This window comes from Coenobita brevimanus, chromosome 18 (genome assembly GCF_032717465.1).
Source record: "Coenobita brevimanus isolate Jiangsu-jjx chromosome 18, ASM3271746v2, whole genome shotgun sequence".
Lineage (NCBI taxonomy): Eukaryota > Metazoa > Arthropoda > Malacostraca > Decapoda > Coenobitidae > Coenobita > Coenobita brevimanus.
This window is the reverse complement of record NC_136971.1, coordinates 31,664,976-31,679,235: the sequence shown is the minus strand read 5'-3', so window position 1 is coordinate 31,679,235 and position 14,260 is coordinate 31,664,976. Positions and strand designations below refer to the sequence as shown.

Sequence of the window (14,260 nt, the reverse complement as noted above, 5' to 3'; positions counted from 1 at the left end):
GAGTGTAGCGACCCAAGCCAGGCTACGTAGTTCCGATATTTATGACAAGAGTGTTCAGTCGCTCTCCCAGAGTGACACTACATGAGCACTTATCTCCAAATCTTTCCTTGGATATAAGTCCATATAAGCCATATCTGGTTTGAGCCTTAACCCTCTAAATCACAAAGTGTCTGCTATACCCAGCCCTGTTACTCGTATATTGACAAAATTCATAATAGTAAGCTTCAACTTGCCATTCATAGACACCGAAACGTGTAAACCCTTCAGGTATGTGGACAAAACTAAATATCACCCTTTGTATATATGAACAATATTACACCTCATTCTGCACACAAAGGGAAAAGCTGGATAATATTATAACTCACGCCTAGCCTGTATTATGCTCTGATCAAGGATTTAATAGTTTTTTTTCCTTATGGCCCAACAGTCCTCCTTTATGTCACACCGTTCGTATCTTACTATTTCGTCAGTAATTCCCACCGACCACAATAAAGATATATCAAGACTCATTCAGTGCAAAGTGAACAAAGGTAAGCCACATTTATTTTTATATGTCCGGCTCTGGCATAGACTTGATAGCCCGTATCCTCCTACATGCCACTCTTCTGTATGGTGCGAATACACACGCTGGAAACGTGTGATCGACGAGATGAAATTAAGCATAGAGTTGGTTATTAATTACACTAGTAAATTCTGAACCTCGGAGGGAGTGATTTGCTTCGTATCCTTTGGTCGATCACAGGCTTTCTTGCAAATCTGTTCGCGCCTTTACATGTCTCGACTTCTGTGTTAATACCCAACGTCCATACTAAGTTCATGGTGAGGCCCTGCCACTCAGGACAAAATAGACGACACGACGCCATATTCTTTTGGCAAAATGGACAATACTAAGCCTTACCTTGCCAGTCAAAAACCCCCGGGGCTCCCAGTAGTATCTTGGTATGGTCGTCCGGGAAATGAACAGAAAAACCAGCTTGGCCATAAATATAGTAGTAGACGTCGGGATCTGCCTCTGTGTACTTTATAGACTGTTTCTCTGTGGTAAACAAAAAAGTGATTATTTAACATACACGCTCCTAGGACTCACTGTCAGTTTTGAAAACAGATCTGACATTAGCTGAAATAGATGACTAGAGTTCGATATTTAACAGTAATACGTTCCAATAACAAACTGCCACCTGTGTCAAATCATCTATTCTTAACTGGAGTAGAATACCAGACTAGCCAAGAACATGAGAGGGCTGACAGTGACAGTATTAACGCACGCCAACTCCCATGCTTACACTCAGCTGAGAGAGAGAGAGAGAGAGAGAGAGAGAGAGAGAGAGACAGACAGACAGACAGACAGACAGAGACAGAGACAGACAGACAGACAGACAGACAGACAGACTTACCTTTATCAGACAGAGGTGATTTTTGACTAAAGGGAGAGGCAACAAGAGATGAGTTGAGCCAAAAGCAAGCACCGTTCATCAGCGTCCAGGAAACTTCGATGATGGACGACCTCAAGAGTGGGGCACACACCTGAGTAAAATAGTTTGGTGGCAGCAGCAAGACAGAACGTATGGCTATATTCTATTCACCTTAACTTGGCCCTGATGCTCATTCTTTTGCGGCTTAATTACCGTAGCTCTGCAACGGACAATAACAATGCTACGTGTCTACATCTTTCCATAGCACTTCGTTGTGACTATGATCAAAATTCGAGTGTTAATTTCTTGATGCTACTCAGCTTGCAAGATGGAGAGATGGAATTTTAGGCCAAGTTAGTGTAAAGAGTACAGACTTTAGCACCATTACTTAACCAGGTGCCCTGATGGGCGTTTGACGGATTCTAGTTGTGAAACGCAAAGTGCATAGTGAAAAGTTATGAGTGCGAGGTGGAGTCAGGATTCCGGGGCTTGGACAGCGAGTGAATGAGAGTTTGGACCATTTAATTGGGCGTGCTGTTGGTCTGTCCTCGCTGAATCAAATTTTGTCTTGTTATCTGGCTTTACGTTGCCTTATCACTGAGTAGGAAAAGGCGGTACGGTACAATAACGATACTATATACAATACTGGGCAAACTAAAAAGCACTCAGGGATCATAATTCCACCAGCGCCAATATACTATATAATTTAATGCTATAATTCCTTTTTTTCTACCCGACTAAAACTTTTACGATCTCACAGTTAATTCTCCAAACTTAATCTGCCCTGTCACACATTTTCAGAGAGCGCATACCCCCACTATTGCCAATATCATTTATTTCTGCATCCGGATCCGGATCCACCATCAACCCATCTAATCAGCTATTCTTTGACCCACTGCCTGCCTATCCAGATTTCACTGAAATCTGATGTTTATTTTATTTTATTTTTTTTTGACATATTGTATTCAGGGGCGTAGCCAGAAAGTTCACAAGGGAGGGGGAGGAAAATGTCTATAGATTCTTGAAAAGGTGGTGGGAGGTGAGAGAAGCAAGCCTCTGCAGCTGGGGGGGGGAGGGGCGCTGTGACGCCCCCCCCTGGGAGAATTTTTGAAAATTAAGTACTTTTAGGTGCTTTCTGAGGCCTATGAAGGAATGTATTGGAATATTTAGATGATAACTCATTACAGTGAAAATGGCGAAAAATAGAGCATGAAAAAGATTCTGGATGAATAAAAGAACAATAATGCATCTGGCAGTCTCGTGCATTTTCCTCGCCTTTGAGTGCATCATAATCTTAGCTAAGTTAGTTGGAACCTGGAAATGTCAAAATTAATCTGACACAAGAAGATAACAAAAACATATTGTTTTCTAAAGGAAAGCAATATAATTTCCAATATTTCACAAGTCTCTTGTTACCTCAAGACTCAAGTACCATGTAACATATTAAGAACCACTTCCATAGTCCATACATCATCTGTAATCATAAATGTGCCATGCACTGGAATTCTACTTACTTGGTTAAACTAAATGGGTAAACCTTTAAAACTCCCCAGTCAGTATTAGAAGTATGAGAATTGTATTTAAAATATTGCCACAATATATCTTCATACACTTGTACTGACATCACACACAGGATATTCAGTTGGCGTACGTACTGTTCTGTAACACATAAACTCCGATAGTTTTGTTCGTTTTTTTTTTTTTTTTCAAATGTGAAAACAAACATTATGTGATATTTAATTTGTCTCACAATTTACAATTAAAATCATTCCTTTTCTGCAAGACTCATCCTGCACATTTCTTAAAACTTGCAAAAGAAGCCTTGCTCTTATAATATAGCCCTGGAAGAACGAACAACCTTTCACTACTACTCGTTAGAAGACACTGAACCAAAGTAGTTCTGAACCTGAAAAAGAAAAAGAAAGTAGTAAGCAGAGGCGAGGATGCGTTCTGTACTTGATATCGTGTCCCGCTGACTCACCACGATTCTCTCTCTCTCTCTCTCTCTCTCTCTCTCTCTCTCTCTCTCTCTCTCTATTTATTCATTCTTTTATATTTTCAATTTTACATTTTTTTTTTTTTAGCCCCATACGATTTCAAGAACCTCAAGGGGGGAGGGGGCCGCCTCCTCCGCCCCCCCCCCCCTTCGCTACGCCCCTGCTTGTATTCTAACGGGTACGAGTGAACAGATAACTTTCGTCCAACTTCATTGGTGGATGTAATAAATACAAAACGGCGGATGTATGAATAAGCAGTTTCCAAAGAGCTGTGTTTTGGTGTAGAGAGAAACTCTGAACATGACTTCTTTGATGGATTTTTCTTTGGGAAGAGAAAAGGGGAAGGAAAGGCAGGAAATATGGTATGCTTTTACACATTTTTGTCCATCCAGTACACACACACACACACACACACACACACGAATAAATAAAATCATACGTCAGTCACAGGAAAACGGAACACTGTGCTTGAATTCACTTTTTTTTTTTTTTTTTTCCAAATCTCAGCCACTAATTATGTAGCGGGGTGCCTGTATTGCCCCCTCGGTCTGCTGGTGTGAGAACTGCACACAATTGGCTGCCCTATGAAGTTAATAACACTCCCAGAATCTTATGCAGTACTCTCAGCTGAAAACAGTTGTCTTGCATTAGTTGGAATAGAATACAAAACATGTCCCGACGGTGAAACTGATAATAATCTATGCAGTCAGTGTACGTAAGAAAGCAGACACTACAAGGCATGAAAAGGATTATCGGAACTCGAATGATAACGGTGACTGAGGCGTTCTTAAACCCACACCATGATTATTCAACAACAACAACAACAACACGTTCTAATCTGATGAAGACTCCTAACCCTTGGAACTCAGCCAATGGCCAAGTGTAGTTAGAGTGGACGGTCAGCCTGACTAGTAATCTGGGGAATTTATCCCTAAGGCTCACTGAATTTTACCGTCATGACTCAGTATTCAAGCTGTGGTGCTGACCAAGTCTTATGAGGCTAAAACATGCCTCCCATAATGTCTGGGGGGAGCAATAAACGATCCACTCTGTACTTACCACCGTAGCCTGCCGATCATTGCAATATGTGGGTTGTGAGTCCAAAGAGCCTCCCAGCCACATGTGACTCCTGTAAATGTTGTTCCCTGCAACATAGAATAGGCTAAGTATCGTCGGCTTTACATCATAATATAACTAACACTAGTTGTGGAAAATAATAAACTGGTTATCAGCATTGCATCAAAGCAGTGAATCACACATACAGTATATGGTAGATACAAGAGTTTTTGCCCAAATTGGACGCCCTTTAGGTATGAACACACACACACACACACACACACACACACACACACACACACACACATACATACATATTGTACACACACACACACACACACACACACACATACATACAAACATACATACATACACATTGTACACACACACTCTCTCTCTCTCTCTCTCTCTCTCTCTCTCTCTCCACTTCCACTCACTGTTCCACCCACTGTTGCCATTCTGTTCTTCATTGCAGTGTTTTTAATATTATCCTAAACAACATTTACAAATTACACTATCAGCTGTCTGATCGCAAAATTAAGCAGTGAAGAGTACAAAGGATAGTAATACAATGCGGAAGTGGATAGTTTTCTCCAGTAAAGTCATTCACATTTAAATGTCATTTGCTCCATAGTCGCTGCGAAATGGACGTATGTTTACAATTTATTTGTGCCTTAGAATGACCTCAGGGATTATCTCCTTAAGTTAGTATGACAACTCCCGATACTCCGTGTGTGTGTGTGTGTGTGTGTGTGTGTGTGTGTGTGTGTACTCCATATGTGGCGAGCTCGTATGAAATAAACTGTTCCTACACCAACTAAAGATTAGTATTCGGTCGATATAAGATCACATTTTCTCTGATACGACCATTATGATACCGTACAAAGCCTAACTGGTCAATGTACGATCGCTGTTTTGTTTATATAATCGTCGACACGCAAGGCTACAGTCATTTGTTTGTTCCAAGATGACCTTTGAACTCGGTCACTGTCGTGTGTGTTGGTGTTAGTGATGGAATAGCTGTGTGACGTCCGGTTCAAGTAGCATGTGTGGCACAGTGAAGTGAAACAGCTACCAGTTTAGGTGAATTGGAAACTAATTTTTATATTGATTCTGGGGGCTAAGCGCCAAGTGAAGTGCAGTGGAGTGTAATAACGGATAGTTTAGGCGAGTTCAAGACTTGTTTTAAGACATCGTTGGGTGGGTGACATTTGGTCAAAAACATACCCCACTGATTCCATATTATAGCTGTATCGATATTCGATCGATAGTCATGCAATGTATTATCAAATGTATCCTCATCGTAAAGTAAGGTAGTGCTCTCTCTCTCTCTCTCTCTCTCTCTCTCTCTCTCTCTCTCTTACTATATATATATATATATATATATATATATATATATATATATATATATAAATATAAGAAAACACTCAGTTAAAAAAATGTTTAGTTCCGAAGACTGAATCACTGAGGTTCTAAGGTCACTGTTCACACTCTGGTACCGATATATGCTGTAACGAGGTGAATCAGTATTCATGTCCACAACTGTACAGCTACGAATATATCATTGATCCATGTCCTTATGATATATCAAGGGGCAGTGAGTAATGGATTTCAAAACTCAATAATACAAAAATTGTAATTCAAATGAATATTAAAATATTATATAAGTACAGTACTTCATGAACTGTTCTCATAAAATGTGGATCAATATTACTGTCCTCATGTTTACATTACTTGGCGAGGCAAATGTATTTAGCTTAATAGTCCTTCCAGTTTCGTTTACTTGCTTCTCCATACTACATCACCCAGTACATAGCTGACAGAAATGGGACGATATGGATTGTGTTGATGATGAGCGTTACGTAGAAATTGATGATGTTGATGATAATAATACTTCTCCCACTCTTGTAACTCTTCATTCCATATTATTGGAACCTAACCCATCCTTATATGGAAAAAAAATGAATATGATGATGATTATGATGATTCTCCCACTCATGTACAACCTCATTCCCTGTTACTAGATCCAACCTAGCCGATCCATATAAGGGTAAAAAGGTAATGATTATGACCTTCATGATGATCGTGGTGGTGGTGGGGTTGATGATGATAGTGATTAGAATAATACCTTCTACTGGTGCTGTTGGCAAATGCACTGGTATGATGATCTCTTGGCACTGTTGGTTGTTGTGGAGGCTACACTTAAAAACAGTGCCAGGCTCCACGACATCCTCAGACTGGTACTGGCTGGAATTCGCTCGAGGGGCTCCAACTACTAACCTGGGGATCATACCAAACTATACTGTGTGCACTTTAACTGGGCATAACTTTTCATGTCTTCAGTACTAAACAGTAAGAAAATCGTGCTAATCATAAAAACAGTGATATAGAATGGATGTACGTTACAGCCATACTGTTGTTTCATGCTGCCGCTGAGCTACGGAAAATTATCTCCAAAAGACAGTAAATTCCATTTACTTATTGTGAATAAACGATATTACTGTCACAGTGGACATTTGTGCCGGGAGGGGGTTGGTGATAACCAATACCCTCTTCAAGCACAAAATGATCCACAGGTATACATGGCTGGCGTGTGATGAGAAGGGTGGGTGGTGAACTGAATGAAAGGAAGGCTATGATTGATTATGTGTATGGATGAATGAATGCGAAGGTGTATAACGGATGCAAGAGCATATAGAGGCTGGGGGAGTGGACTTTCTGACCACTACTTGGTAGTGGTCAGAATCAAGGCCCAAGTAAAATGGAGAAATAGAAGAAGCGAAGGACAGGAGGAAGCAGTAGATGCAAGGAGAGTGGAAATGTTACAAGAGGATGAGAAAAAGACAGAATATAGGAGAGAAGCGGAGGAACGATTGGGTAAATATGGATTGGAGCAGATGAGGGACGTGGAAGATGTGTGCAAGATACAGAAGAAATATGTGCAGCATGTGAGGTGGTCTGTGGGATGAACAGAAGACGAAAGGGGGTGCAATGAACAGCATAGTGGAATGAAGAAGTGAGACAGGCTGTGGCACAAAAGAAGAAAGCATATAATGAATGGATGAGAAATAGGGACGTGAAAGAAGATGAGAGGCAGAAGAGAGACTTATATGTAGAAATGAAGAGAGGTGAAAAGATTAGTAAGAGAGAGTAAGAAGAGAGTGGATGAGGAATTTGGAAGGAATTTCAGTGTAAAGTGGAGGGAATGTAAGAAAATGTTCTGGAAAGAGGTAAAGAGAGTTAGTCAGGGTGGCAGTGAAGTTAGTCGGGGAGTGAAAGATAAAAATGGTAGATTAGTAGTGGAGAAGGGAGAAAAAGTGAGCAGATGGAGAGAATACTTTAAGGAATTATTGAACATAGAGAATGAACGTAATGCGAGTATAAGTGGCTGGGGAATGGCTGGGAGAAGGAGGGATGTGAGAAAACAGGAAGAAATCAGTAGGATGGAAGTTGTGGAAGCAATGAAGAAAGTCAAAATGGGGAAAGCCCCAGGAATTGATGGAGTGTGTGGTGAAATGCTGACGCATGGGGGAGAGATAGTAGTAGAATGGATGTGGAAGATGTGCAGATCGGCATGGGAGGAAGGTAGAGTCCCGGAGGATTGGAAGTCAGGTATAATTGTTCCCCCATACAAAGGAAAAGGGGGAAAAGAAGTGTGTGGTAATCATCGAGGCATTTGTCTTCTTAGTGTAATTGGAAAAGTATATGGTAGGATACTTATTGAAAGAGTTAGGGAAATAACAGAGGAATTAGTTGGAAAAGAACAGGGAGGTTTTAGGAAGGGAAGAGGTTGTGTAGATCAGATATTCATTCTTAGATCTTTAGTGGAAAAGTTTCTAGAGAAGGGAAAGAAGTTGTATATTGCCTTCATGGATTTGAAGAAAGCATATGACAGGGTGGATAGACAAGGATTGTGGAAAGTATTAAGAATATATGGAGTAGATGGAAAGTTGTTGACTGTGAAAAGTATGTATGAGGGTGCTAAGGCTGCAGTGTGTGAGGATAGTGAACTGAGTGAATTTTTCTATTTGAAGGTTGGGTTGAAACAGGGATGTGTTAAGTCTCCATGGTTGTTCAATCTGTACATGGATGGGGTTATAAAAGAGATGCAAGGTGGGACAGTGGACGTTGGAGTGGCCCTAATGAGAGAGGGCAGTGTTTGGAAACTCCCTGTACTGCTGTTTGCAGATGATACTGTGTTGTTAAGTAAAGACGAAGGGGAGCTGCAAGGCTTCGTGGATGAGTTTGGGAAAGTGTATAAGAAACGGAATCTAAAGGTGAATGTAGGGAAAAGTAAAGTTATGGTATTCGAGAGAAGTGAAGTCAGTGAATGTACAGTGAGGTTGGATGGGGAGGAAATGGAAAATGTGAGTAAGTTTAAGTACTTGGGTAGTGTGATGAGTAAGGATGGAAGTTTGGAGGGTGAAGTGCTTGAAAGGGTACAACAAGGAAGAAAGGTTGCTGGTTCCTTGAAAGCAGTGATAAGAAACAGGGAAGTGAGCATGGAAGTGAAAAAGCTGCTACATGACAGTATTGTGATACCATCTCTGAAGTATGGAAGTGAAGCTTGGACCTTGCTTGAGGAACACAAGTCAAGAGTGAGAGCAGTGGAGATTAGTTTTTGAGAGGAGCATGTGGAGTCACATGGAGAGACAGACTGACAAATGAGGAAGTGAAGGAGCGTTGTGGTGTGGATGTAATGTGAGAGGAAGCGCTAGGAGAAACACACTGAGGTGGTTTGGTCATGTGAAGAGGATGGAGTGAGAGACTGACGAGGAGAGTGTATGTCCGTGAGGTGGAGAGGGAGAGAGGGAAGGGGAGGCTAAGGGTGAGATGTTGGGATGGAGCATGGAGTGGAGAGGTATATGAGAGACGGGGCTGTGAGCTGGGAGCAGGGCAGTGAAATGTCGGGGGACAGGGCGACGTAGAGGCGATTTATTTGTGGCCACCCCGTATGGGATTGAGGCGTCTGGCAATAGATAGATAGATAGACCTTCACAGTCTTAAGGGCTTGGTCTCACTAAGGTCGGAATGAGATTTATTGTCATATATTAAGTAGCATTGGCGGTTTCGTAGCACCTCTTACCTCATTATTTTGCATTTTACTCCTTAACATTCTATCGTATACTCAGAATATAGCTTTAATATCGGCACAGATCGCTTTGAGTAAGTGACGTACAAGAGGATACAGATGAGTAATGTGTAGAAAATACTGCTGAGGAAGAGGTCCTTCGAAATCTCTGAAGCAAACTTGATAAGCTGCCCATCTCAAGAGGCAAAATGACCGATCGTCTATAGATTAGGGTAAATGTGGTACAACAACTCTTCATTTGTTTGTGCCACATTTTTGAGAGTCTTTTCTCACTGTCATCTGCACGATGTCTGGTCGGACCTACCAATTCCGGAACGGAATGTTGCTTTTCAAACAAAATAAAGATACTCTCACGTATAACAGAAGCCCTCCAGCGATGTTGGATTTGTTTTTTTCTGTTTATTGTTTGTATAAAATGTTTGATACAGCACATAACTTTGAGTTGTATGAAAACCAAAAAATCTTGCCAGAGATGTGACAACAGTATCCACTCCGTATACCCCAGGGTTCTCTTTTGCTCACACAAGGTTACAGATAAATGGAAACTGTAATTTAAGGCCAGACTATAGCATGAATACATATTAATTATTCTACCCTTTTCCCTATTTAGTTCCCAAGTCTCTAAATTGTACCCAAAGCATACCTGCTTCTTTGAATGGAGGTAATCAGTTTTCCACTCCCTAGTCAAAAAAACATGCAGATAAATTTGCCTGATTTTACACAACGTGTGAGTCTTATAGCGCAAAACCTTTCTTCTCATACCCTTACATTATATGCAGAGTCCAGCTACCAGAACTGCTGCAGAATTATGTTCAGTCATGAACTGGACAGTGAATCTGCCCAGTTCGTGAACTGAGCATTCCGACTAGGCCTTTTCATGAACTGGACAAATTTGCTGCCCAATTCATGAAATAGGCAACATCGTGCTGGAGGTTAAAAGTTTCCTAGATGTATGATCTGCATGGTATTTAATCTGATGTCTCGTAATATTTCAAAGACACGGTGACATCATGCATGCGACCCCTAAAACAAGCAATAATCCGCTGACTGCTATTTAGAATTTTCAGCTATGATAAGCCACTTAATGACAGTCAAACTGCTTGGGAACGTAGGGAACTAATTGCTCTTGATTAACTCTGATTTGGAATAATCGGAAGTGTCGCATCCCGTACATTTGTCACTGCGCCAGCGAAGAAGAGGACCACATTTTGTTAACTGCATTTTTTTCTACAGGGTTAGTGTTGAAGGCAGCATAGAATTATATGCTTGCAATACATGTGTACAGCTGATTATGAACGGAAAATTACAGAAATGTTAAAATGCAGAAAATAAGACAAAAGCTGCCAGGGACGGTGGGTTGGGTAGTATGACGTTGTACTAGTAAAATATTAAACGTGTGTGTGTGTGTGTGTGTGTGTGTGTGTGTGTGTGTGTGTGTGTGTGTGTGTGTGTGTGTGTTCGACGAGATGATGATTTCTCGTTGGACTAAATGATGTTGCCAAAGGTACCAGTAAGTAAACTGCAAGTAAGGGCATTGTAATGAACAGTATTATTCATGATTTACGTACAAAAACTAGCACTGGAGGAGAAAACATGCAAAGCAGTAACTAGTTCAGTATTAAAACATTCTACTTACACTCATATAACAGTGCAGTACGCCAAACTGTGTGTCACGTACAGAGAGAAATTATTGTACACAGGAAACAGCTACAGGATATGTACTGTACATTGATTTACGCAAATTCTCTGTATGTTTACTGGGTTATTAAACCTGTGGCACAAAATGCGGGAGGTGTTATGTATGGATCGGTGTGCGTGTGTCTGTGTGTGTGTGTGTGTGTGTGTGTGTGTGTGTGTGTGTGTGTGTGTGTGTGTGTGTGTGTGAACAGTATTAATCGAACAGTTTTGTTGTGGTTTCAACCAACTTTGTTAGATATGTTGAGTGTCACTCACGAGGTTGGCCTCTTGTTTTATTTTAGTGCAATAAATAAAAAATCAAGGACACATGGCAGTCTCAGCTTAAAGGTGTGATCCGATATAGAATAAAGACAGTGAAAGGGTTAAGGGTAAAGACTGAATGGTCAAGGTCACAAGGCAAGATCAAAGTTCAGCTCGTGCGTGTGCGTGTGAACTAAATAACTAAAATAGTTTTGTTTTTATTTTAACGAAACTTGGTAGGGTTAAGGATCACGAAAGTTTTTTTTTTTTTTTTTTTTTGTGGAACAACAGACCAAAGGTCAAAGTCATATGGCAAGATCATCTTTAACAATTTTCCTCCGACAGAGACGAAACAACGTGGGAGAGTTAAGTGTAATGTAAGGATCAAGGGATTCTATTTCGAAAAAAAACATCAAATGTGAGGATCACAGGGCAAGGTCAACGGCTTGACCTCATAACTCATAACAGTTTTGTTTCGTGTTTGATCAATATTGTTGGATGAACTGAGGGTCAACCAGAGATGAAGAGATTCACTCTTGAGAATAGCCAAAAGTGAAGGTCACACTGAAATATCTACGCAGGTAATCAAATGTTTGGCCCTTAGACCAACTGTAGGGCGGGAGTGTTGTTATCTTTGAGTGCTCCTTTTGTCTCAAATATTTTTTTGCTCACAGCAAAAAATCCTTTTCACAATTTGCCAAGTTCATGAACTAGTTAGTATCACAAATGGGGAGTATTATTTATGTCATGACCATCAAAACGTGAAAGTTCCATCTAAGTCTTCCAGTAATATACAGTAATATATTTATATCAATGTCTGTCTGTGTGTGTGTGTGTGTGTGTGTGTGTGTGTGTGTGTGTGTATACACCATAAAAAATAAATATAACACCAACCATGGCTCTCCGTCATGTTGTAAGTGGAGTGCTACAGTAAATCCGAAGTACGGCTGTCGGTGCCGGGGGTGTGGAGGTCCAGGGTAGGGAAACACGAGAGCTTCCCGAAGCTCCAAGTTGAAAGAGTGGGAGGAAGACACTGCCCATACGAGGAGGAGCAGACCCAACATTGCGCACATTCTTCTGACAGCAGCTGAAATAAAGAAAAGCATTAACTGGGTAGGGCTTATAATGGATCAGGTTACTTTACGTTAGTTAAGGTTGAAATATTAGACGCCGCCCAAGACTAAAGAGTAAAAATAGGGGCTGATCAAATTCTTCTGGTGACAGGTGAAATAGTGTAGATTAATAGTGTGGTTAATTCTATTTTGGTTTCGTTAAGTTACTTTGAAGGTTGAAGGGCCCTGGATATATAGTCTTATGGTGGTAGGTGGAACAAGGGGAAACACAAATCGAGAAAGTGTCGAGATGAGTTTCGTTACATTACGATGAAACAACTGGCGATAAGCAAATTCTTTTCATGACAGCAAGAAGAAAGGATGTGATGATGTTATTGTATTTCAGAGGTTGGATTCGGGCAGTTTAGGTGAGGTGAGGTAGGTCAGGTTGGGTCAGGATAGGTAGGTTAGGTTAGGCTAGGTAAGGATGGGTTGGTATGAGTCGGGGTAAGGTTTGTTCGGTTAGTTTAGGTAAGGCTAGGCTAAGCTTAGTTGAAACAGCAAAAGGGAGAAAGGCGTGGTTAGTAAATGAACCATAGAAGGTAGTAAGTATATTCTCCTGACAGTAACTGAAAGGTGTAATTTTAGACGGAGAGGAGAACAGGATGATTTGTGTGTTGGAAGACAATGACAGCATGATTTTTTTTTTTTTTTCACAGAACGAAAAGTTATTCTTCGAGCAGGCGAAGTGAGCGCGAACACTATTAGACAGGTGGGAACATGACCCAACTATGAGGTTATGAACGCTTATGTCACGAACAGCACCAAAACTGTGTGTGTGTGTGTGTGTGTGTGTGTGTGTGTGTGTGTGTGTGTGTGTGTGTGTGTGTGCGTGCGTGCGTGTGCCCCCAATGGGATCCACCTTGTCGTGGTGGGGATCTCGTGTAACCCGTAAATCTTGTGGGTTATACACCAAGGGGGGAGATCCCCCCCGGACTCAGGAGGGGGACAGGGTTACCCTTGGTGAACGAGGCATTAGTGATGGGTCAGACTAAGTGTTTCCAGGACCACTGCTTTGTAGATTACCCTTGGATGGGTTAAGGCTAGGGAGGTAAATCCCAAACGAAAAATCTGTGGGTGGAGTCCTACGGAAGAAGGGGCTCGACAGACAGAGCTCCCAGCAGACTTCTGCAACCCTGCTCAGTAGATGGTCATTGAAAATCTTCATGCCACCATCACAGGCTGAGAAGGGCCAAGTCATATGGTGGTAACACTGCGCACCCCCACCATCACACCAAATCCGTTCATCGTGCAAGTCCACTGCTATACTCATGTCCCATTTCATCCTTTCATCAAAATTAATAAACCTGTGGCGACAGGATAGGGTAATGGTGACAGGTCATGGATGTAGCTGGAAGTTGCTAGCCTGAGTCCTGCACACAGGCCGCATTGGTCCAGTGGTCGCTGCCATGATGGCGTAAGAGCAGCTCATGTCCTTGGCAGTATCCAGTGCGACTAAGTAGCAGGAAACAGACCCCCAAATGCATACCCCTGACGGGGAGGGGATAAGAAAAGGTAACCTAATCATCTACTGCTCCGCATCACCTGGACAGATAACCGCGTCTGTCAAGGCATTCCACTTTGTGGCTGAAAAGCTACAGTAAAAGATTCCCTCTGATTCTTGCTATCCGGAATATATGAACCTTCCTTGAT

The 14,260-nt window shown here is 41.5% G+C and overlaps 1 protein-coding gene across 1 annotated transcript in view; it reads right to left on the bottom strand.

The window, feature by feature from the left end:
• Positions 1–12,559, bottom strand: part of LOC145391462 (integrin alpha-PS3-like) — a 38,214-nt gene extending 25,655 nt beyond the window's left edge. Inside the window, exons 1-5 of the mRNA XM_080266076.1 lie at positions 12,390–12,559; positions 6,594–6,745; positions 4,469–4,554; positions 1,395–1,524; positions 899–1,036 (exon numbers count right to left, since the gene is read on the bottom strand). Of these exons, the coding sequence (XP_080122202.1) occupies positions 899–1,036; positions 1,395–1,524; positions 4,469–4,554; positions 6,594–6,745; positions 12,390–12,559 (676 nt within the window). The remainder of the gene's footprint in view (positions 1–898; positions 1,037–1,394; positions 1,525–4,468; positions 4,555–6,593; positions 6,746–12,389) is intronic.
• Positions 12,560–14,260: the final 1,701 nt, after the last annotated feature.